Source organism: Xenia sp. Carnegie-2017, unplaced genomic scaffold, assembly GCF_021976095.1.
Source record: "Xenia sp. Carnegie-2017 unplaced genomic scaffold, XeniaSp_v1 HiC_scaffold_24, whole genome shotgun sequence".
NCBI classification, from domain to species: domain Eukaryota; kingdom Metazoa; phylum Cnidaria; class Anthozoa; order Malacalcyonacea; family Xeniidae; genus Xenia; species Xenia sp. Carnegie-2017.
In genome coordinates, this window is record NW_025813487.1 from 8,080,152 (window position 1) to 8,098,980 (window position 18,829).

Below are 18,829 nucleotides of genomic sequence, written 5' to 3' on the forward strand. Positions count from 1 at the left end.
ACATGTTTAAAAGGCTCACTTTAGCGGGAGGTAAAACTTTGCATAACATCAATATTTACTCAGAGAATTATTATATACATCTCTTGTCAAATGTAAAGTTTTCATAAACTAACCAATTTTCTTGGCATAGATTGCATTGTAACATTTTTAAAGAAAAAATCACATAAGATGAAAAAGAACATTTAACCACAGTACAGAGAACATACAGTAGAGCCACTGCCTTGAATTTTTCGTGCCACGCATAGCTTTGGGAGATAGCATGTCCAATCATGCATCACCGACCTTTTTTGCCGAAGCCACTTTTAACTAATCGCTGTGTGTCTAAGAAAATGTTGTTAATTGTATTGAGCAAACCATTCATTTTTAAAGTAAGAACATTTGTAAAATAAGCAAATGTTAAACATAGGAAGAATGTATTTACACAGAGAAAGAACATAACCGAATTCATTTTCGTGAAATATTGATTTATCCAACACAGTGAGCTTTTTAAAATTATACTTTTGATCTTGTTTGTTTAACAGTTTTAAGGATTACTTTCATTGCAACCTTTACTGTGGTATCTACAGTGTTTTTATTGATCATAAGTAATTATAATTGTGTGCAGTTGATGTTTGCCACGTATTCATAATTTACAATGGTTTATTCAATAACAAAGGTTTTTTATACTATGAACTGACTTGAGCAAGAATATACAAGTATGGAATTTTTGATTAATGAAGAGAAATAATCCTATCACAGTTTCGACAATCGTGCCTTAATCATTGGCATTCAAATCCTGTCTTAGATAGATCATTCTCTATTCCTGAGTTAAAACTTGTGAAACTTTATACGATTTAGCATTAGCCCTTTAGAATTTGACTAATCTCAATGTCATTATGTACTCTGCATGAAGTTCTTCTTTATGTATTTTTATTTCTATAACAATTGTTTTTAGTCAGTGATGTATACTTTGTTATATAACTAGAATGTTCTACATAGATGTCATTAATGTGTTATTATACTGTTTGTTGAAAGAGATCCTGACTCACTTTTCATTTTCGTTCGCTATTTAAATGTGTTTATATAACAAAACTTACTTTGATGAAATTTTGATGTAACAATAAGGTATGTATAATGATCACCATTTTTTAACTAATATGTATGCGGTCGCGTTGTTTATATTAAATCTCTCATCCGTTTGTTGAGTATGTGACATGTAAAGAAGTAAAGGAAGCATAATTTTGTTCACGCGGTCGTCTTACTTCTAAAACGAAGGAAAATTTAGAAAAATTAAGCGATATTTTAGAACTACATTACCGACATAACAAATTAGCTAAAGCAGCATCTCGATAAAGTATGACTAAACATGCATGAGAAATCATATCTAAATTGATATACCAATTTTCTAACTATTGAAAATAAGCTGCATGGCAAAGGAAAGCAAAACCTGTTTAAAAGTATGGTAGATGTGAAATAGCATACTTGTCTATAAAAAAATGGGAATCTGTGAAATTTTATGTAGGGGGGATAGAATGTCCAATCATGCATTACCTCCCTTTTTTGCCGACGCCACTTTTGACTCATCGCTGTGTGTCTAACAAAATGTTGTTAATTGTATTGAGCAAACCATTCATTTTTAAAGTAATAACACTTGTAAAATAAGCAAATGTTAAATATAGAAAGAATGTATTTACACAGAGAAAGAACACAATCGAATCCATTTTTGTGAAACATTGATTTATGCAACACAGTGAGCTTTTTAAAATTATACTTTTGATCATGTTTGTTTAACAGTTTTAAGGTTTACTTTCATTGCATCCTTTACTGTTGTATCTACAGTGTTTTTATTGATCATAAGTAATTATAATTGTGTGCAGTTGATGTTTGCCACGTATTCATAATTTACAATAGTATATTCAATATCAAAGGTTTTTTATAATATGAACTGACTTGTGCAAGAATATACATGTATGGAATTTTTGATTAATGAATGGAAAGAATCCATTCACAGTTTCGAAAATCGTGTCTTAATCATTGGCATTCAAATCCTGTCTTAGATAGGTGATTTTCTATTCCTGAGTTAAAACTTATGAAACTTTATAAGATTTGGCATTAGTCCTTTAGAATATGACTAATCTCATTGTCAATATGTACTCTGCATGAAGTTCTTATTTATGAATTTTTATTTCTATAACAATTGTTTTTAGTCAGTGATGTATACTTAGGTATATAACTAGAATGTTCTGCATAGATGTCATTATTTTTTTATTACACTGTTTGTTAAAAGAGATCCTGATTCACTATTCATTTTCGTTCGCTATTTAAATGTGTTTAATTCAAAATCAAACATTTTACATTAAGAATTTTACATTAAAATGATCTAACTGCTAACCAAGCTGCAGGAACATTATATTAAATGGGTAAGCAATTTACAAAAGGAATGATATTTGAATCATGTGGGATATTCACGATGAATTATATACCAACACTGCCAATAAGTTTATTGACATAGATTGAGGCAATAACTATAACATAATTTTTTTAGCTGTTTACACACGTCTGATAAGAAGTAGAGGCATTGTTATGTGACTTTGATTTTACCAATAAATATACTAGCTTCATGTTTAGATATTTGACTCATTCATATTATTTTTTCATGCATACAACCTTTGTTCTTACTTTGTACATGCCATGATGACATTTAGAATTGCAACAAAGGAACGAATGAATAACAATAAAGCCTTCACGGTTCTTCGATCACAAAAATCACATACTTTACTTCATTATTTCATATACTTCGTGTTTTAATACCATAGAAAGCAGTGAAAGGTTTTACTGAACTACATTTTTGTACATTTTGGTAGTATTATATTGATAAATTTGACCTTAGTTTAATGACACGTTTATTTACATCTTTCCGAACCTTTAAAGCTCACTTGGACAATGCCTTCTCGTATTCGACTAGATACTTAATCAAAAAAACAATCTTTACTAACTTCAAAAGGTTAAGCAAATTGTAATTCGGACGTCACGTATTAAATATTTCTTAGCTCACACATATCGACGCAAGCGATCACAAATATCAATTTTACCTCTTCCAACGCCCGGTATTAGCAACTTGTACTTAGTAGGATGTACTGTCTGTCTGGTATTTAGTCCAATTTGGGTTGGGATTAAAAACGGATCTTCTTAAAATTTTACTTCGTTTGATGAGGTGGTGTTTAGCAAAACTATCATGAAAATGTTTTGCATCGTGTGCTTTTGTTTAAATTGTTCCATGCCAAATTGTAGGAAAGTAAAACCAAAACGTTTTAAAACATCAATCAAAAAAATGCTTCACAAAAATTAGTTTACACTTGAATATATTTAGCATATAAGCCGTCTGCCAAAGACATTATCTATACATTGTTTTTCTGCCTGAAAAAGTGACCCTATGTCTCAAGTTGCAGGTTAAATGTAGCGGGTAAAATGAAGTAGAATTGTAATGCAATCTATAGAGGAACGGGCGCTCACGACTTACAAACATGCACTACCTTTTTGGTTTCGCTACGTAGACGACACAATCACAGCACTACATGCAGACGAGATTGATGACTTCCATACTCACATCAACAAACAGAAAAGCCACATACAATTTACCAAAGATGTCGAAGAAAACGGAACTCTTCCTTTTCTGGACTTTTTGGTAAACATGACAATCAAAAACTAGGAACAACAGTTTATCGCTAGCCAACACATACTGACCGACTACTAGACCAATCATCTTACAACCCTACATCACACAAAGCCACCACAATCAGAACATTAACAAGACGTGCACAAATCATATGTGATTCACCGGACGATCTACAAAACGAAAACAACTATCTCAAACGTGTTTTTGACAAAAACAACTATAACTCTGACTTTATCAAACGCAACACTTACAAACCCAACAAACCCAACGAACCCAACGAAACGAACAACTCAGTGACAACAGCAACGATACCTTACATCAAAGGTACGTCTGAGACTATCTCGCGTATCTTACGACAATACAACATACATGGCGCACATAAACCAATCACAACATTACGACAAGTACTAACGAATATAAAGGACAAAGAACAACCCAACGAACGACAAGGTGCAGTTTACAAAATAAACTGCTCCGACTGCCACGCCTCCTATATCGGGGAAACTGGCAAGTACTTAAACATAAGACTTACTGAGCACAAACGAGCTACTAAGAAACAAGACAAAACTAATCACATTGCCGAACATTACCGAATCACAAAGCACAACATTGACTGGGACTCGGCAAAATGCATCACTTACACTACTGACTATAGACAACGGCTTACATTAGAAAGTTGGTATACCAACTTGGAACAAACCCCCCTGAACAGATCACAGCAATTACCGGCACCTTACAAACGATATATTCACAATACAAACAAACGATCAACTAAAAACATTACACTTCAAACTAATTCACAATGATAATACACAATTGACACCCACACACTACAACTAAAAACGTCACACCTAAATCACACATCACAACTAAAAATAAAATATTTCACTTCACACTAATTCACAATGACAATGCACATTTCCTGCACATTTCCCGTACACACAATACAATGACGTAAGAAATAGACAACAAATACGGCTAACCTGACGTTTACTCCTCATTTAACTCTGAAGATGACTACCACTATGGTTGTCGAAACGTCAGTCAACAACAACAAAAACAGTCCTTCTCAGGACTTTATTAACCTGGACAATCATCATTTACAAACATATAACGATACTCCCGGGCTCAAACCATTTACTTTGTTATTTTTCGTAAGCATTTAAACATGGTTATTGTCAAACCATAAAATACAAAAAACATAGACGAGTCATTCAAGTCAGATTTCAAATATTGTATAGAAAATGAATATAATTGAAGCAGAACATCAAATCGCTGTGCTTAACTTGATTTGTTTATGTTCGAAAGTTATTTTTGTCATCGCTTAATCATAAAATGATCATTGTAGAGGGTTTTCATCACTTAGTTACGTACATCAACATATTTTGAACTTTTGATATGATAAAACTTGTTCGTTGATATGTGTTGATTTGTTACTATAAACAACATACTAAAGTCAATATTTTATATGTGTTCTTCATCTTTTATAAATGATCAATGATTGTGGACAATGTGTGGTCGCTAAATATATTTTTGTTACAAAATTTATCTATTTACTTGGATTCATTCATGTACAGGAAGATCAATAATTTTTTGGTGGGGGCTCATATTAATTTATGTATATGATATGTTTTTATTGCTAGCTATTTCATGTAGTTTGCCTATTTTTTTCGAATAATAATCTAACCAATGAAAATTGGTTTTGGTCATAGGCATACAGATTCTTACATCTTTTACACAATTTTGGGTCAACTTTCATAAAAATTATGTCCACCAATTTTTCATTGTTTTTCTTATTACAATGTTTTGTTTACCATTTTTATTGCTTTCATCACTTTTGTTGACTTCTTGACACACTCCCTTTTTTAGCAAGAAAAACTGTGGCAGGACTGTAGGATGATTGTTAATTTGGAAATCATATCATGTATGCATAATATAGGCTACATGTGTTAAGTTCCTTTGAAAACCATTGTTATCTAGGGATCATTACATCCAAATGTTTATGTCACCCCAACCACAGTATAGAGAATATACAGTTGGACAACTTTCTGTGCAACTTACTGCAGTATATATAATTATATTACTGGGTGTATGCCAGCTCAGTGCACCTATTGGTCAAAAAATGGTAGTGTTTTACTGTCACTATGGTAATCACTTGCGGAATAAGATATGCATGGCACAAAATTATTCAATGCAATCTATTGTATGTTCTCTATAAAATATACTATATGTTCCTATAATTGTGCCTCAATTACATTATGTCTTTCTTAGGTCCTAAGTCGTGAATGAAGTATTAGTTCAAATAAATTACACCTGCTCATTTTTTTTTTATCATAATACCTTCTAGACAATGATAATGGTTATGAATTTTTAAAGAATAAAATTTTCAATGTGTTGCCAGAGTGATAAAATGCTTAGTCCTTCTATGTACGTTTTTATATTCTTTTACTGTGAAAATAATAGGCATTTTACCTTGTGAGTCTTAAAGTGTCTCTTCCACCAAATATATTTCTTAGCAATATCAAATCTGTCGATGAGTTTAAGCCTCGTCGAGGCAAAAATTTTGAATTTGGTGAAATCGTTTGATATTTGTAAAAGCGTTTAGTTCACTAAAATCGTATATTCTTGTGAACCATGCCCGTGATAATGAAGAGCCTGAAACTAGCTAATTTTCTGACGTCATCCAAGGTACTCGTGTAACACGAGTCGTGTATTCAATTGCTATCAAGTCAATGCTGGTTGAGGCACAACTTAAGTCTATAAGCGTCGAAAAGCATTGCCTTTGCACTAGTAAATCAGAAAAAAGGTAAATAGTTGCGTTGCAGCCAATTGTACGAACGAGTCAAGACTCTCGTATGAGTCTTCACACTATGCCTTATAATGATAAAAGACCCGAGGCCAAGTGAAGACGGAATATCTGGGTTTTAGAGCAAAGTGGTATTTGAGCCTTCCAGTGCTTCAACACTTCGATTGGCTCAATTAAAACCAGACGATTTGAAGCGTCAGTTTAGTATTTTGCCGAATCAAAAGAACGCTAATTTTCCTGGGCTTAAAAAAGATGAGATTAAAATTCGTGTCTTTCCGACCATCCATGCTTTGGAGTCAAAATCCGAATCATTATCGCTAGAGTTTCGTTGCTTTCCGAGTTTTCTGTCACGTATCCTGGAATAAAGTTTTTGTCAGAATTAACTGACTGAACACTCAATTCTGATTATGATCCATCACTTTCTTCGCAAGACATAATTTTGTCGAATATTTTAATTAAACAGCGTGAAAGAACGTATATGTTTAATATACGTTCTAAATAGGCCCGAATGCTGACTATATTGCATGACGTCAAAATATCTTCTAGTGCCAGTTTCTTATATATTATAGAAAACAACGGCGTTGGGATAAAAATGTACAATTTTAAGATGCCATAAAAGCCTGCTGATTTGACCAAATTTCTGAATTTTTTCTCAGAAATGATTAAAATCATAGACAGATTTCATGCTTTCCGACTTTTCTGTCACATATCCCGGAATAAAGTATTGGTCAGAATTATCTGACTAAACACTCAATTCTGGTTTTGATTCATCGCTTTCTTCGCAAGACATATAATTAAACAGCAATTTATATAATTACACTTACAATTAAGACATATTTTCTGGAATATTATAATTAAACAGCGTGAAAGAACGTATATGTTTAATATAAGCTAAATATGCCCGAATGCTGACTATATTGGATGACGTCAAAATACCTTCTAGTGCCAGTTTCTTTGTATTATAGAAAACGACGGCGTTGGGCCAAAAATTCACAACTTCAAGATGCCATAAGTCTTGTTCATTTGACCAAAATTCTGAAATTTTTCCTCAAAAAGGCTTAAAATCATAGACAGGTTAAAAAAATTTTGGTGGCAATACTAAAAATGTGTCTGAGTGAGGCAGTGTCTGTCTGTCCATCGTGATATCTTCGGCTGTGTCCTCGTTCATAGTCGCAAATCCGAACGATAACGAATAGTAATGACGCAGATTAGTAATGACGGCGATATTCAAAAATGACAAAGAATTTAAATATATTATGGCCCTATGGAAAATAACTACATGAACAATGATATATGTGCCATGTGCAATGCCTCCTCATTATCTTCATTATAACAATAAACATAAACATATAAATTGGAACAGAATCATCGGCAACATAGTCCTATCAATCAGGGGCGGATCTAGGATTTTTCAAACATCAGTCATAAAACGTCGGAGGCGCTCCGCACCTGGGGGGGTCTGAGGCATTCTCCCCTGAGAAATTTTGAATTACAGAGTCTTGAAAATGCCATTTTCAGCGTTTTAGAGAAATTACAAAATGTCTTTTGTGGGCATCGTTTTTGCGTAAAAACAACACATTTTTCTTTACGTTTTTTTTCAAAAAAAAAATAAAGTGAACAATTCTTGAATGTTTTGCCAAATATTTAGGCTCATTATCATGCCAAATATATGGCTCATTAGCATGACTAGGAACGTAAATTTATTTTACAATAATGCTATTCAAAAACAGATATATTCTTTAAAATTTCTACCAAGTTGTCAGGCATAGACCCCCCTAGAGACCCCCATTCAAACTTCTATGTAATAAGTTAAGTTAGAAATTTGGTACTACAAGTGACAGTTCATAGATATAGAAAAGCTCAGACTTCAAACCATGCAAGTTTATTGTAACTCTTTACCCATCTCCACATCAGTGCCAGCAAATTCACCCTTTGAGAAAAACTCAAAATTTTTTCTGCCAAAATTAAGCAAAATTATCAGAGTGAAAATTTGCAGTTAAGGCTTAATGCCATAAATGTTTATTAGGCATTTCACTAGACTATTATCTTCTGCAAGGTGTGCTATATAGCAATCACTAGTAGCATTGTATTATCAAATACAAACAGAATGTAACCAACATGTCTTTAATTATATAATTACATGAATGTTAAAAATGGTTTATGTGTCATGCTTACTGGTTATGATAAATATCTTTCATATGATCAAAGCTTGTTTAAATGTAAATCTAAAATAATTTAGTTTAGAAATTATAATGATCATCAGAAAAATTACCTAGTGATCATGAAAAATACTTTGCTGTTTTGCCAAATTTCAAGGTTTATCTGCATACATAGGAAGACATTTTACTTTATAGAAAATGCTTTTCATACATCAATAGCCCTTTGGAATTTATGGCAAACAATCTGGTATGAGCCGTAGATTAACACACCTTTACATCTCTACATTAGGTGTTCAGTTAGAAAAGGGACAATATGTGACATGGGACAACATTTCATGTATGTGAAATACTCAGGTTTAATACCATTCCAGTCAAATTGTCAAAATAAAAGCTTCATGGATCAGAAGACTCAAAATCACAGGTTATAGTAAACAGCTTCTCATGTAATCAATGTTAGTTTTCTCAAATCTTAAACAATATGTAGTATAACTGTCCAATGATTGAATGATCAATGATCATTAACTGAAAAGCCCCAAACATTTGTTTATGATAAAGTAAATAATAGTATGGCGCCTTATGGCTACAGATTTTTTGTCCATTGAAATATATTTACAGAAATGTAGGATTTCGCTGCCATATAACGGCCACGATTCCCCAAGCACTAAAGAAATCATAGCTAAAAGTCCTTCGGCAACAACAATTTTAGAAGCATCAATCTGCTTACCATACGCCATATTAACATAAATCGCATCACACACTCGCATAAATGGACTTTGATATATTGCATTCATGCATACACTTCACTTCTCCTTTACTTACGATTTTCGATGTAAATTTCTGCTGATAAAACTCAAAACAATGTTGGCTTTCTTTTGAACATCAATGACTGAAATGTCGCTCGCGAGATCGTCTTTGCCAAGCATTTACAATTCATCCATAAATTTTTCACCCTCTTGAAAAAATTTCCAGTTTGGAAAGCAGCATTCATGTCAACATATGAATTTGTAAAAAATTTCCATAAATTCCATCTGATTGTAGTTTAGTTTCTATCATGCTTCAAAAAATTACTATGAACGATTAAACATTCAATTCAGACAGTGAGCTTGACTATGTTAGTTCAGTTGGCTATCAGTCGAAATCGGTCAAACCAATCACAGTAAGACAAAAATTCAAATGAACCAATTGTAAGATAGCAATTGGACTCCCTTATAGGTCCGGCCACCCCTATTATCGGTCGAGATTATTCCAGACTGTCCACTGATCTGGCCATTGACCAATAAAATAGCGTTTCTGGCTTTCATAGACTCCTTTATAAGTCGAACCAGTCAAGCCACCCCGCTTATCAGTCGGTTATTCCAGGTCAATTAAAATTCAACTGATCTGGTTACCAAGGAGATATTGCAATAGTCGTTAGTTTTCAATAATAAATAAAGCTGGATTTTTATCACGAAGTAAATGCGATAATAAAGTAAGAATAATTAATGATTTTTAATTAATATGAATAGGTAAATTTTGAATTTCAAACATCAGTCGCGCGACGGATTTGACATACTCTAGATCCGCCCCTGCTATCAATAAGCAAATAATCGTACAAAACAAAAAAACGATTTAATATATCTTTTCACCACACCATTGTTATACAAATAAGATATAATATTCATTTAAAAACAATCGTTATAATTCAAATAGCGAAAAACTTATCGCTCTATCATTAATGGCAATTATATTGTTTCTCCAAGCTTCCTTTGCACGATATTAGCACGTGAACACTAGCACACATAACATGCACTGAGCGTAGGAGAGCAATAAAAAGGAAAGATAATGATAATTACAGAGCATTGTTATTAAACATTGAACACAGAGAACGTACCAAAGAGAAGTGCCAAAGGAAGGAATGATTTCATTTTGTGGAATTTTGATATGAAAATGTTTTTTTTATTTTGCATATGTTATTATTACTTAATGACCTTGGGACTTGACCTCGGGCATGGTCTTCGAACTTCACTCAATTTAATGAAAAATACAACACTAAGCAGTTGGACTACTGACTACTGTATCTTCTGTGTACTGTAACTCTGGTCAAGGCTACTCACATGTACAAGCTCGTACCCTTTTTTATGTACCTTGTACATCTGGGAACGGTTGCACGAAGCCTGGATAGCATTGTTCGTTGGATAGTAAACTTTTCAAACTTGTAAAAAAATGTGTTTATATTTTCCTTACGGCAAAGAAATTTTGTAATCTTAGAAGTGATATTTTATTTCAGAGCTTGCTCAGCTCAAATCACATATTATTCCTATTTAAGAGATTCTGTAAAAGTTCAAAACAATTTTTAATCTAATGGATAAAACTATTCTGCCTTGACGTAACCGGTCGCAGGTTTTCCTTTATAATCACAATGAATTTGTACCATAAAAGTTTTACCTACTTTTTTTAGCTAACATTGACATGGGGTCTATCTGGAAAGACAAGAAAGTTAATGGTTTTAAGTTGATGAGATTAATTGTTGATGTTGGTGGAGAAGCTTTAAGAATAACATTGAGGAAACAACTGTCAGGTACTGATTTATTTTATTTTTTAAATCACAGAAAACATTATAATAAGCTTTTGTCGCTAAAAGATAAGCAAATAAAGCAACATCAATGGGATCTACTGTATCCTCCTCCTCCAATATTACCAAATGAAAATAAGTTTGACATTACTTTACTTTGTATTCTCCTGCGTAATATTTGTGGTTTAAAACCATTTCGTGATCCAATATGGACGTCAGTAAATGACCCCACTGATCATTCAACTGAAGCAGATATTACCCGTATCAGGTTATTTCGTAATGATCGTTTTGCTCACTTACCTAGCACTTCAGTAAGCTCTAATGACTTTGCAAATTTTTGGCTGGAAATAAGCGAACCATTAGTTCGTTTAGGAATAAGTTTGGAAGAAATAGATAGGTTTAAAAATGAGTTGTTTGGTAATGAAGAATGTGAAAGAATTTTAAGAGAATGGGGTGAATTAAAGAGTGATTTAGAAATTTTAAAATCCGATCACAAAGAAATTATGAATACCTTAGCATTGGTAGGAGATGATATTAATAGAATCAAAGCTTTTGGACATGGACTTACTTCAGTTTCAGAAGAAGATGTTTTGACAAAATACCTTGTTAGCTGTAACTTTGAAAGTGAAATTAGGCATCATAATAAAAAATACTTAAATGGAACACGTGAATGGATTTTTAAAGAGTTTTCAGATTGGTTCAAAGACGACACTTCTCAAAATCGTGCATTTGTTATTTCGGCTGTTGCTGGTATGGGTAAGTCTGTAATTGCAGCCACTTTATGTAAACGTTTTCCTCATTACTTGACTGCAGTTCATTTCTTTCAACACAACAACAGTCGTTACAATAAAGCCAATGTACTTCTTCAATCTTTAGCGATGCAAATTAGTCGTAAGTTTCCTGCTTACAAACAACTTCTTGTGGAAAAACTTTCAGGTCAACTCTCTGAGCCTTTGAATAACATGAATGTGGAAGGATTATTTTCCCTTCTTTTTATTGAGTTGTTTTGTAATATCTCAGAAGTTCCCAAGCGAATGTTAGTTGTGCTTGATGCCCTTGATGAATGTGGTTATTCAGAAAGAGATGACCTTGCTAATTTGATTGCTAATCACTTGCACAAACTTCCGAATTGTTTTCGCTTTGTAATTACAACCAGGCCTAACGAAGTTTCTTTAAACAAGTTTGAAAAATTAACTCCACTATTCATTAATTGCAAAGATCATCGCAATTTAGAGGATATTAAATTCTTGATTGAAGAAAGAGTTGGCTCAACCGACAGCTTTTTTGATTTTAAAACTATTTTGGCAAAAAGAGCTGAAGGACTTATGCTTCTTGCGTCGCTTCTTACCAGTGACGTCAAAAAACAGGAACTATTGATTGGATCCTTACCAAAGGATATTGATGAGTATTATGAAACTTGCTTAAAAAGATTGGGTAATGAATTAAAGCCTTTAGGTATCACTGACGAAAAATTTCTGTCAGTTTTGGATGCATTAGTTGTTGCGAAAGAACCTCTTCCTTGGGAAATGATTTTGGATGTACTTTGTTTAAAACACACCTCATATAGGATAGAAAAAATTATCTCATGCCTGTTTGTTATCAATGCAGAAGGATGTGTTTCATTTTTTCACAAATCTTTAAGTGATTGGTTGTTGGGTGATCGAAAACATGATTACTCAGTAAAAACTTCTCGTGGTCATCGACTTGTTTTAGCATTTTGTTTAAAATCTTTGGATAACCTCAAAGCTGAAGGTGTAAACTATGACGTCATCAAACATGTGTCAGTGAGGTATTCAGTCAAGTATTGGTTGCTTCATTTACTTGATATTTCTGATAATGATTATATCGTTGAAAATGTTGGTAAATATCTTGTTGAATTGGAAGTTTTAGTTGCTTCTGTGTTGGTTGACTTTCGTCGTACTTTTGAAAATTTTAAATCATTCAACGCACATGATGTGTACTTTCTTATTTCTGAGGATATTCGATTGTTATTTAATGAAGTTTACTCTGTAATGACGTACTCTGTACCCTCTGACAATGAAGTAATTTTTTTGCAATACGTTGCAAACGAAGTCAAAGATCTGTCGTCTCAAGCGACCACAATGCTTCAAACACGTTTCAAAGATTTACCATATCTAGAGTACAGAGACATGGGTTTTGTAAAGGCTCGATTATTAAGTTTATATCAAAATTTGATTTCTGTTGATGTTTCACGAAATCATGATTACGTTGTCTGTGGTTATAGAGGATTCGTCGTGCAACTTTTTTCATTGAGAACAAACAAATGTTTATGGATAGAAAATATTGCTGGTGAGCTTAAGCAATATGAAAAGAAAGAATTTTGTGTTGTCTTTCATCCATTCGAAGATTTGATTTTTGCTTCCCAGCTTCATAAGATATTAGATATTAATGGTAAAATTTCCTCCAGTCCGTTCTATTGTGATGATTCTACTTCTAAGTTCTTTACCAACAAATGTTTTTCTAAGGATAAGTACACAATGGTCACTTGTTACAAAGATACTTTGACAGTATGGGACGTTGAGAAAGGTGAGAAAAAACGCAGTATTAGATGTAATAATGTGATCTTTCTGCGTTTTTCTAATTCTGGAAGATATTTGTGTGTTGTTGAGGAAAAAAGAGAGATTCAAATATTTGATGTAGCGAATAATTATAAAACATTCGTTTACGACGATCATTTACCGTCTGATTTTTTAATTGAGTATGGTGTTCTGCTCCCTGTTGGTCTTCATTCTTGGTGTTGTTTATGGCCTTTATCAAGGAGGAAACGTTTCATTGTAAATCCCAATGGTGAGAAACTTCCTGACTTAAATCTGCAACTTTCTAAGCGTCCTCTCGATCCTTTCGATGACAACAGATCTAGCTTTTCCTTTAGTAGATTGGGAACGAATTATTTTATTTTGAATAACGACAATGTTCTTTTGTTTGATGGCGGAATTTTTATCTCAGACTTTAATCTTTATTCAATACCACGTGCATGTTTAACTAACAGTTACCTGTTTGATGACGAGAAATTTTGCTCAAATGGAAAATTTCTGTATCGGAGCAATGTAGAAAATTCAAGTGTAATTATATACAATCTCAACACATTTGACTTTGTTGTCAAGGAATGTTTTGTTAGTGACATGGTTGCTGTAGAAAATGGAGTTATTTTGCTTACGGCAAAAAATATTCCTGAGCTCTGGAATAATGATTTGACAAAACTTGTTTATAGTTTTGATGAACTAAAAGGTACAAACAAAATTTTTGAGGTGAGTGATGTATTATTTGCTTGTCAAAAAACTGATTCTTTTGTGTTTCTCAATGTTGAAAGCAAGCGAAAAGAAATATCAGTGAATTTTGAAAACTATCGAAACGTGCACGTATTTGCATGTAGCTCTAAGTATCACGTGTTTGCTAAAGTTGAATTTGAGGATCAGATAATTTACTGTATGTGGCATGAAGACAAACTTGTAAATGGTTGGGATGGCATAATTCAGAAGAAAATCGCCAAAATAATGACAGATGAATTCATTAGAGAGTACATGAGTTTTACTACTCACTACATAACTTACGCAGATTTTTCACCTTCAGCAAATAAATTAGTAATACATGAATCAGAAATGTTTGTGAAAGTATTTGACGTTAAAAACATGCAAATTATTTATAGTTATATTAACTATTTTGTAGAGTCAAAGCTTTTCTTTGTTGATGATAGATATATAATTAATGATAAATTAAATTTGATTGATTTGAAATATTTTAAGAATTTAGATTTATTTTTCAACGCTGTGAGAACATTTCTAACAAATTTTTATTACTGTCGTAAACGCAAACTTGCTTTAAATTTTTCTTCCTTCAAGGTCCCTGTACAATGCGTAAAAATCATCTTGCCACGAGGATAAATTTGATATTTGAGGATAACATTTCTCCCAATTTTGGATAATGACTAAATTATCTTTAAGAAAATCTTGTTCAGTTTTTATGCATGATCCCTATCATTGTTGACATTTCAATTAATGTCTGTTTGCGTATGATTTCATGTAACGACCTTTGTCTACTTTTCATTGTTTTGTGCAGAGACCGCAGTGTACAATAATGTCAACTTTGAGAGTGATCATGTATAAAAGCTAAAGTTAATCAATAAAAGATGAAATTTCAATGACAATAAACACAAACCATAAACTTAAGTGATTTCGTTGCACAAGAAAATAATTTTATTAACTTTTGTCTTATCACACAAACATATAAAATGCAAACTATTCTTAGTTATTGTACCATTGGTTATATTTTATTTATATCTACACCATGTAAACATATAATTTTCATGCAAATGTATTCAGTGTAGGATGGTTTTAATATTGCACGTTTTTTAATACTCTTTTACACCAAAAACAAGTTGTTACTAATTAAATCAATACTATGTTGCACTGAAATAATTTCTTAATACTTTTTAATTATTGCATTTTGATATACAAAATATCCATGTTTTAAGTTGTTAAGAGAGACAAAGACAGCCCAATTGTTACTTCGGTTATATGAATATTTTCATTTTTATTAATTGAAAAACGTAAATTTATAATAAAACAATGGTACCTTTGCTAATTTTTTCAAGAAAAACTAAAAATTTTGCTGTCTTTCTCACTGACTGTTAAAAAGTAAGTCGTAAATTCCACAAGAAAATGATTTCATGATTGACATTCATCATCGCGATAAACAATTTAACCATTGAGATGGAACACTCCAATTCATGTTTTTGCTGTAAGAACAGGAAAAGTTAACTAAAGCCAAAGAAAGTTTTTCAATATAGAGAGACAGAACAAGCCACAATGTTACATATGGAAGGGTGTTTAACGAGAAGTTTTTAACTTTTAATGAAAAATCGATATCAAGCGTTGTTAAAGTTTAAACACTTTTACTTTGTGAATCGATACTTATGGGAAGTATTTCTTAACAACATCAATACAAGAAGGAGAAGCTTTGTTTCAAGAAATGACGTAATAAAAGAAATGACAAATTTATGTACCATGGTTCTCTGTGGATTTATTGTTGTACTTTGTAACGTCACCCTGGTCACATGTTCATTGAAATGTCATCTGTTCCATGAAAATTGGAAGATATGAACTTTTACATTTTTAGAATGGTGAAGCTGGCTGTTCACTTTGTTCACTTTTTATAAAACTGAAGCGTGAAAGTTATCATCTCATGTGGACGTTATGATGTGAACATAACAGATAAGGAATCATGAGAGTGAATAAAAAGAATTTGATTTTATTACACTGTCGCTATTGGAGATGGCTAAACGATTTTTTGCTGCATCTATAATTGAAGCTGCTTCTTGATACAAACACATTGTCATTGTGAATATTATGACTTTTGATTGCCTTTGCGCATGCTATGAATTATATATATGTACTTGAATGATACTATAACATTTGTGATATGAATTAAGATCTTATCAGCAACATGTCATGGAAATGTTGCAAACGTCAACTATGGATGTTTGTAGAATAAAAGTGATCAGTTTATTTCTTATGAAGGGTCAACAAATCATTCACAACATAAATGACTTCAACATTAAAGAGCTACATCAAGTTACGAGAAGGAGAAATTTGGAAAATTTTATTGTCTTTCTTTTTCAAGATGTCACCTTTGTAGATCTACTATGTTTTATTTTTTATGTAGTGAACAATTTTAAATAATTAAATTTTATTTCGTATTGTTGTGTACATATCTACGTATAGTGAATAGATATCTTTTATAACAACTCATAAACGGACATGTACCGTAAGCAGACATTAGGTCGTGGTCTCAATGATGTCCGTTTGCGAGAGGTTAGACAGTATGAAACTTTTCGTTTTTATTCTCTATATTTATGTTTCTTGATTTTTGTTGTGCTCTTTGAATGTTAAATGCTAAATAAATGAATCCTAAATAACTCAACACCAATTTTTGGACTAAAAGTAATTTGCGAAGTGCCATGAGAAGAAAGACATCACTCGTGCTTTAAAAAAGGAGGTGTCGTATCTTGAATTCAAAACTGCCAATTTTGAAAAATAGCATCGAATAGTTGTTTAATAACTTTCACTCAATATTTAGTAACATTTTTTGGTAACTGTCATCTTGTAAAGCAAGTTAAAAAATACTCACATTGTAACAAAACAGAACAATTGCCGTTGGCATTCTAGAGTCTGGTTTGGATTCATTTATTTAGCACTTATGATAAATTATTTAGGGGAAACTTTCTTTTTGCTCAGTGTTTAGTTCAACTCTGTTTTTTAAGCATATTAACATAATTTTATATATTATTAGTTTGTATGTTGTTGGAGGAAATAATCGCTGTATAAATATATTTTTTGCAGACATGTTACAATATATGTGCGTTGATCTATATTAGGATTCTCGGGAAATTAGGCTCACGATTTCTCGAGGAAGAGAACATTAAATGTTTTGTTGTAGCTGTAGGAAAAAAGATCATAGACTTCGACAGCTCTTCAATAAATCAATGTCTTTATGGGGAAATTCGGCAGGCAAAATTTCTTAGCAAAGTCCTAAGGGTAACCACGGAATATTAAATCGACTTCTGAGTGTTTTCTGAATCCTTTTTTGCTATTAATAGTTGATTTTCGCTGCTTAAGAAGTTCGAGAAACGTCTTTTAGTTTTCGGCTTGGTGGCTGTTTTATTCTTTATGATATTAAAATGAGCGGGCAACAATTTTTCACTTGTTTCCCTTGCAGGAAATCTTGTATTGTTTCAAGTCTTGTGACTACGAATGAACCAATCATATTTAACGTACAAAGCCCCAATATAACAATGGAATTTATTGCTGCTAAGAACGGGGGAGAATTTTAAAAGAGTTTGTTTTGATCTTTCACACTACATCTCATACATACACCTTCAATATCTCACAACCTGCTTTGGCTGCCTCTTTCATTGTGTTGTATAATCATCTTTACTTAAGAGATGACGATTAACTTTTGGTTTCACTAAAATAATTTACTTCTATATTTTATTGCATGAAGAAAGAGAGTTAAAATAATATGTACTAATTACAAAACACGATCACATTTTGTACTTTATCATTTACAGATAAAGTCAAATGTATAAAGATATATCTGACGTAAAGTGAATTTTATCACTTCACACAGAAATTGCAAAGAGTAAGTTTAATAATAAACAATATTTAAGTTAAATACAGCATGTTGTGCGTTCAAAAATGCCGATTGATTAACGAAACGATTTTTACCTTCAATGGTTTATAAATAGGCATAATTTGAAAATTTATTTTCCAATTTGAATGGTTTGCAGAATCCCAAGTATAAATCAAACGACTCAATTCATGCACATCATTAGTCTCATAAAAATTTGTTTAGAAAAATGCATCAGTTAGACACGGTGATGAGACATTGAAATTTCACAATAGGTTGACTTTTATAAAGATCTTTTTTGAAACATCCTGTGTTTGTAACTTTTTGGGAACACCCCGTATAATGTATATATGTACTTAAAGAATGATTCACATGCTGAGATCATCTGCTACAATTGCATTTATCCCTTCCCCCGGGAAATATCCCGCCATATTCATTTCATTTTTTGATCTTCAGTTAGGAACTGAGGCTGTTAGCGATTATACGATGGAAGACGTTTTCCCGAAGGAATA

The 18,829-nt window shown here is 32.3% G+C and overlaps 1 protein-coding gene across 1 annotated transcript; it reads left to right on the forward strand.

Moving 5' to 3' along the window:
* The first annotated feature begins 9,014 nt into the window (after positions 1-9,014).
* LOC124452066 lies at positions 9,015-14,310 on the forward strand. Its single transcript, XM_047002661.1, has 4 exons — positions 9,015-9,041; positions 11,058-11,177; positions 11,688-13,979; positions 14,297-14,310. The coding sequence occupies exons 2-4, from the start codon at positions 11,069-11,071 to the stop codon at positions 14,308-14,310; spliced, it is 2,415 nt and encodes an 804-aa protein (XP_046858617.1). The 5' UTR covers positions 9,015-9,041; positions 11,058-11,068.
* The last annotated feature ends 4,519 nt before the right edge of the window (positions 14,311-18,829 follow it).

What these genes read in the sequence shown, in the direction of transcription:
- LOC124452066 (XM_047002661.1), top strand. Translation starts at nt 11,069, where the DNA reads ATGGGGTCTATCTGGAAAGACAAGAAAGTTAATGGTTTTAAGTTGATG. An exon ending in ATTGAGGAAACAACTGTCAG is followed by an intron (nt 11,178 to 11,687) that starts GTACTGATTTAT and finishes TGAATACCTTAG; the next exon opens with CATTGGTAGGAGATGATATT.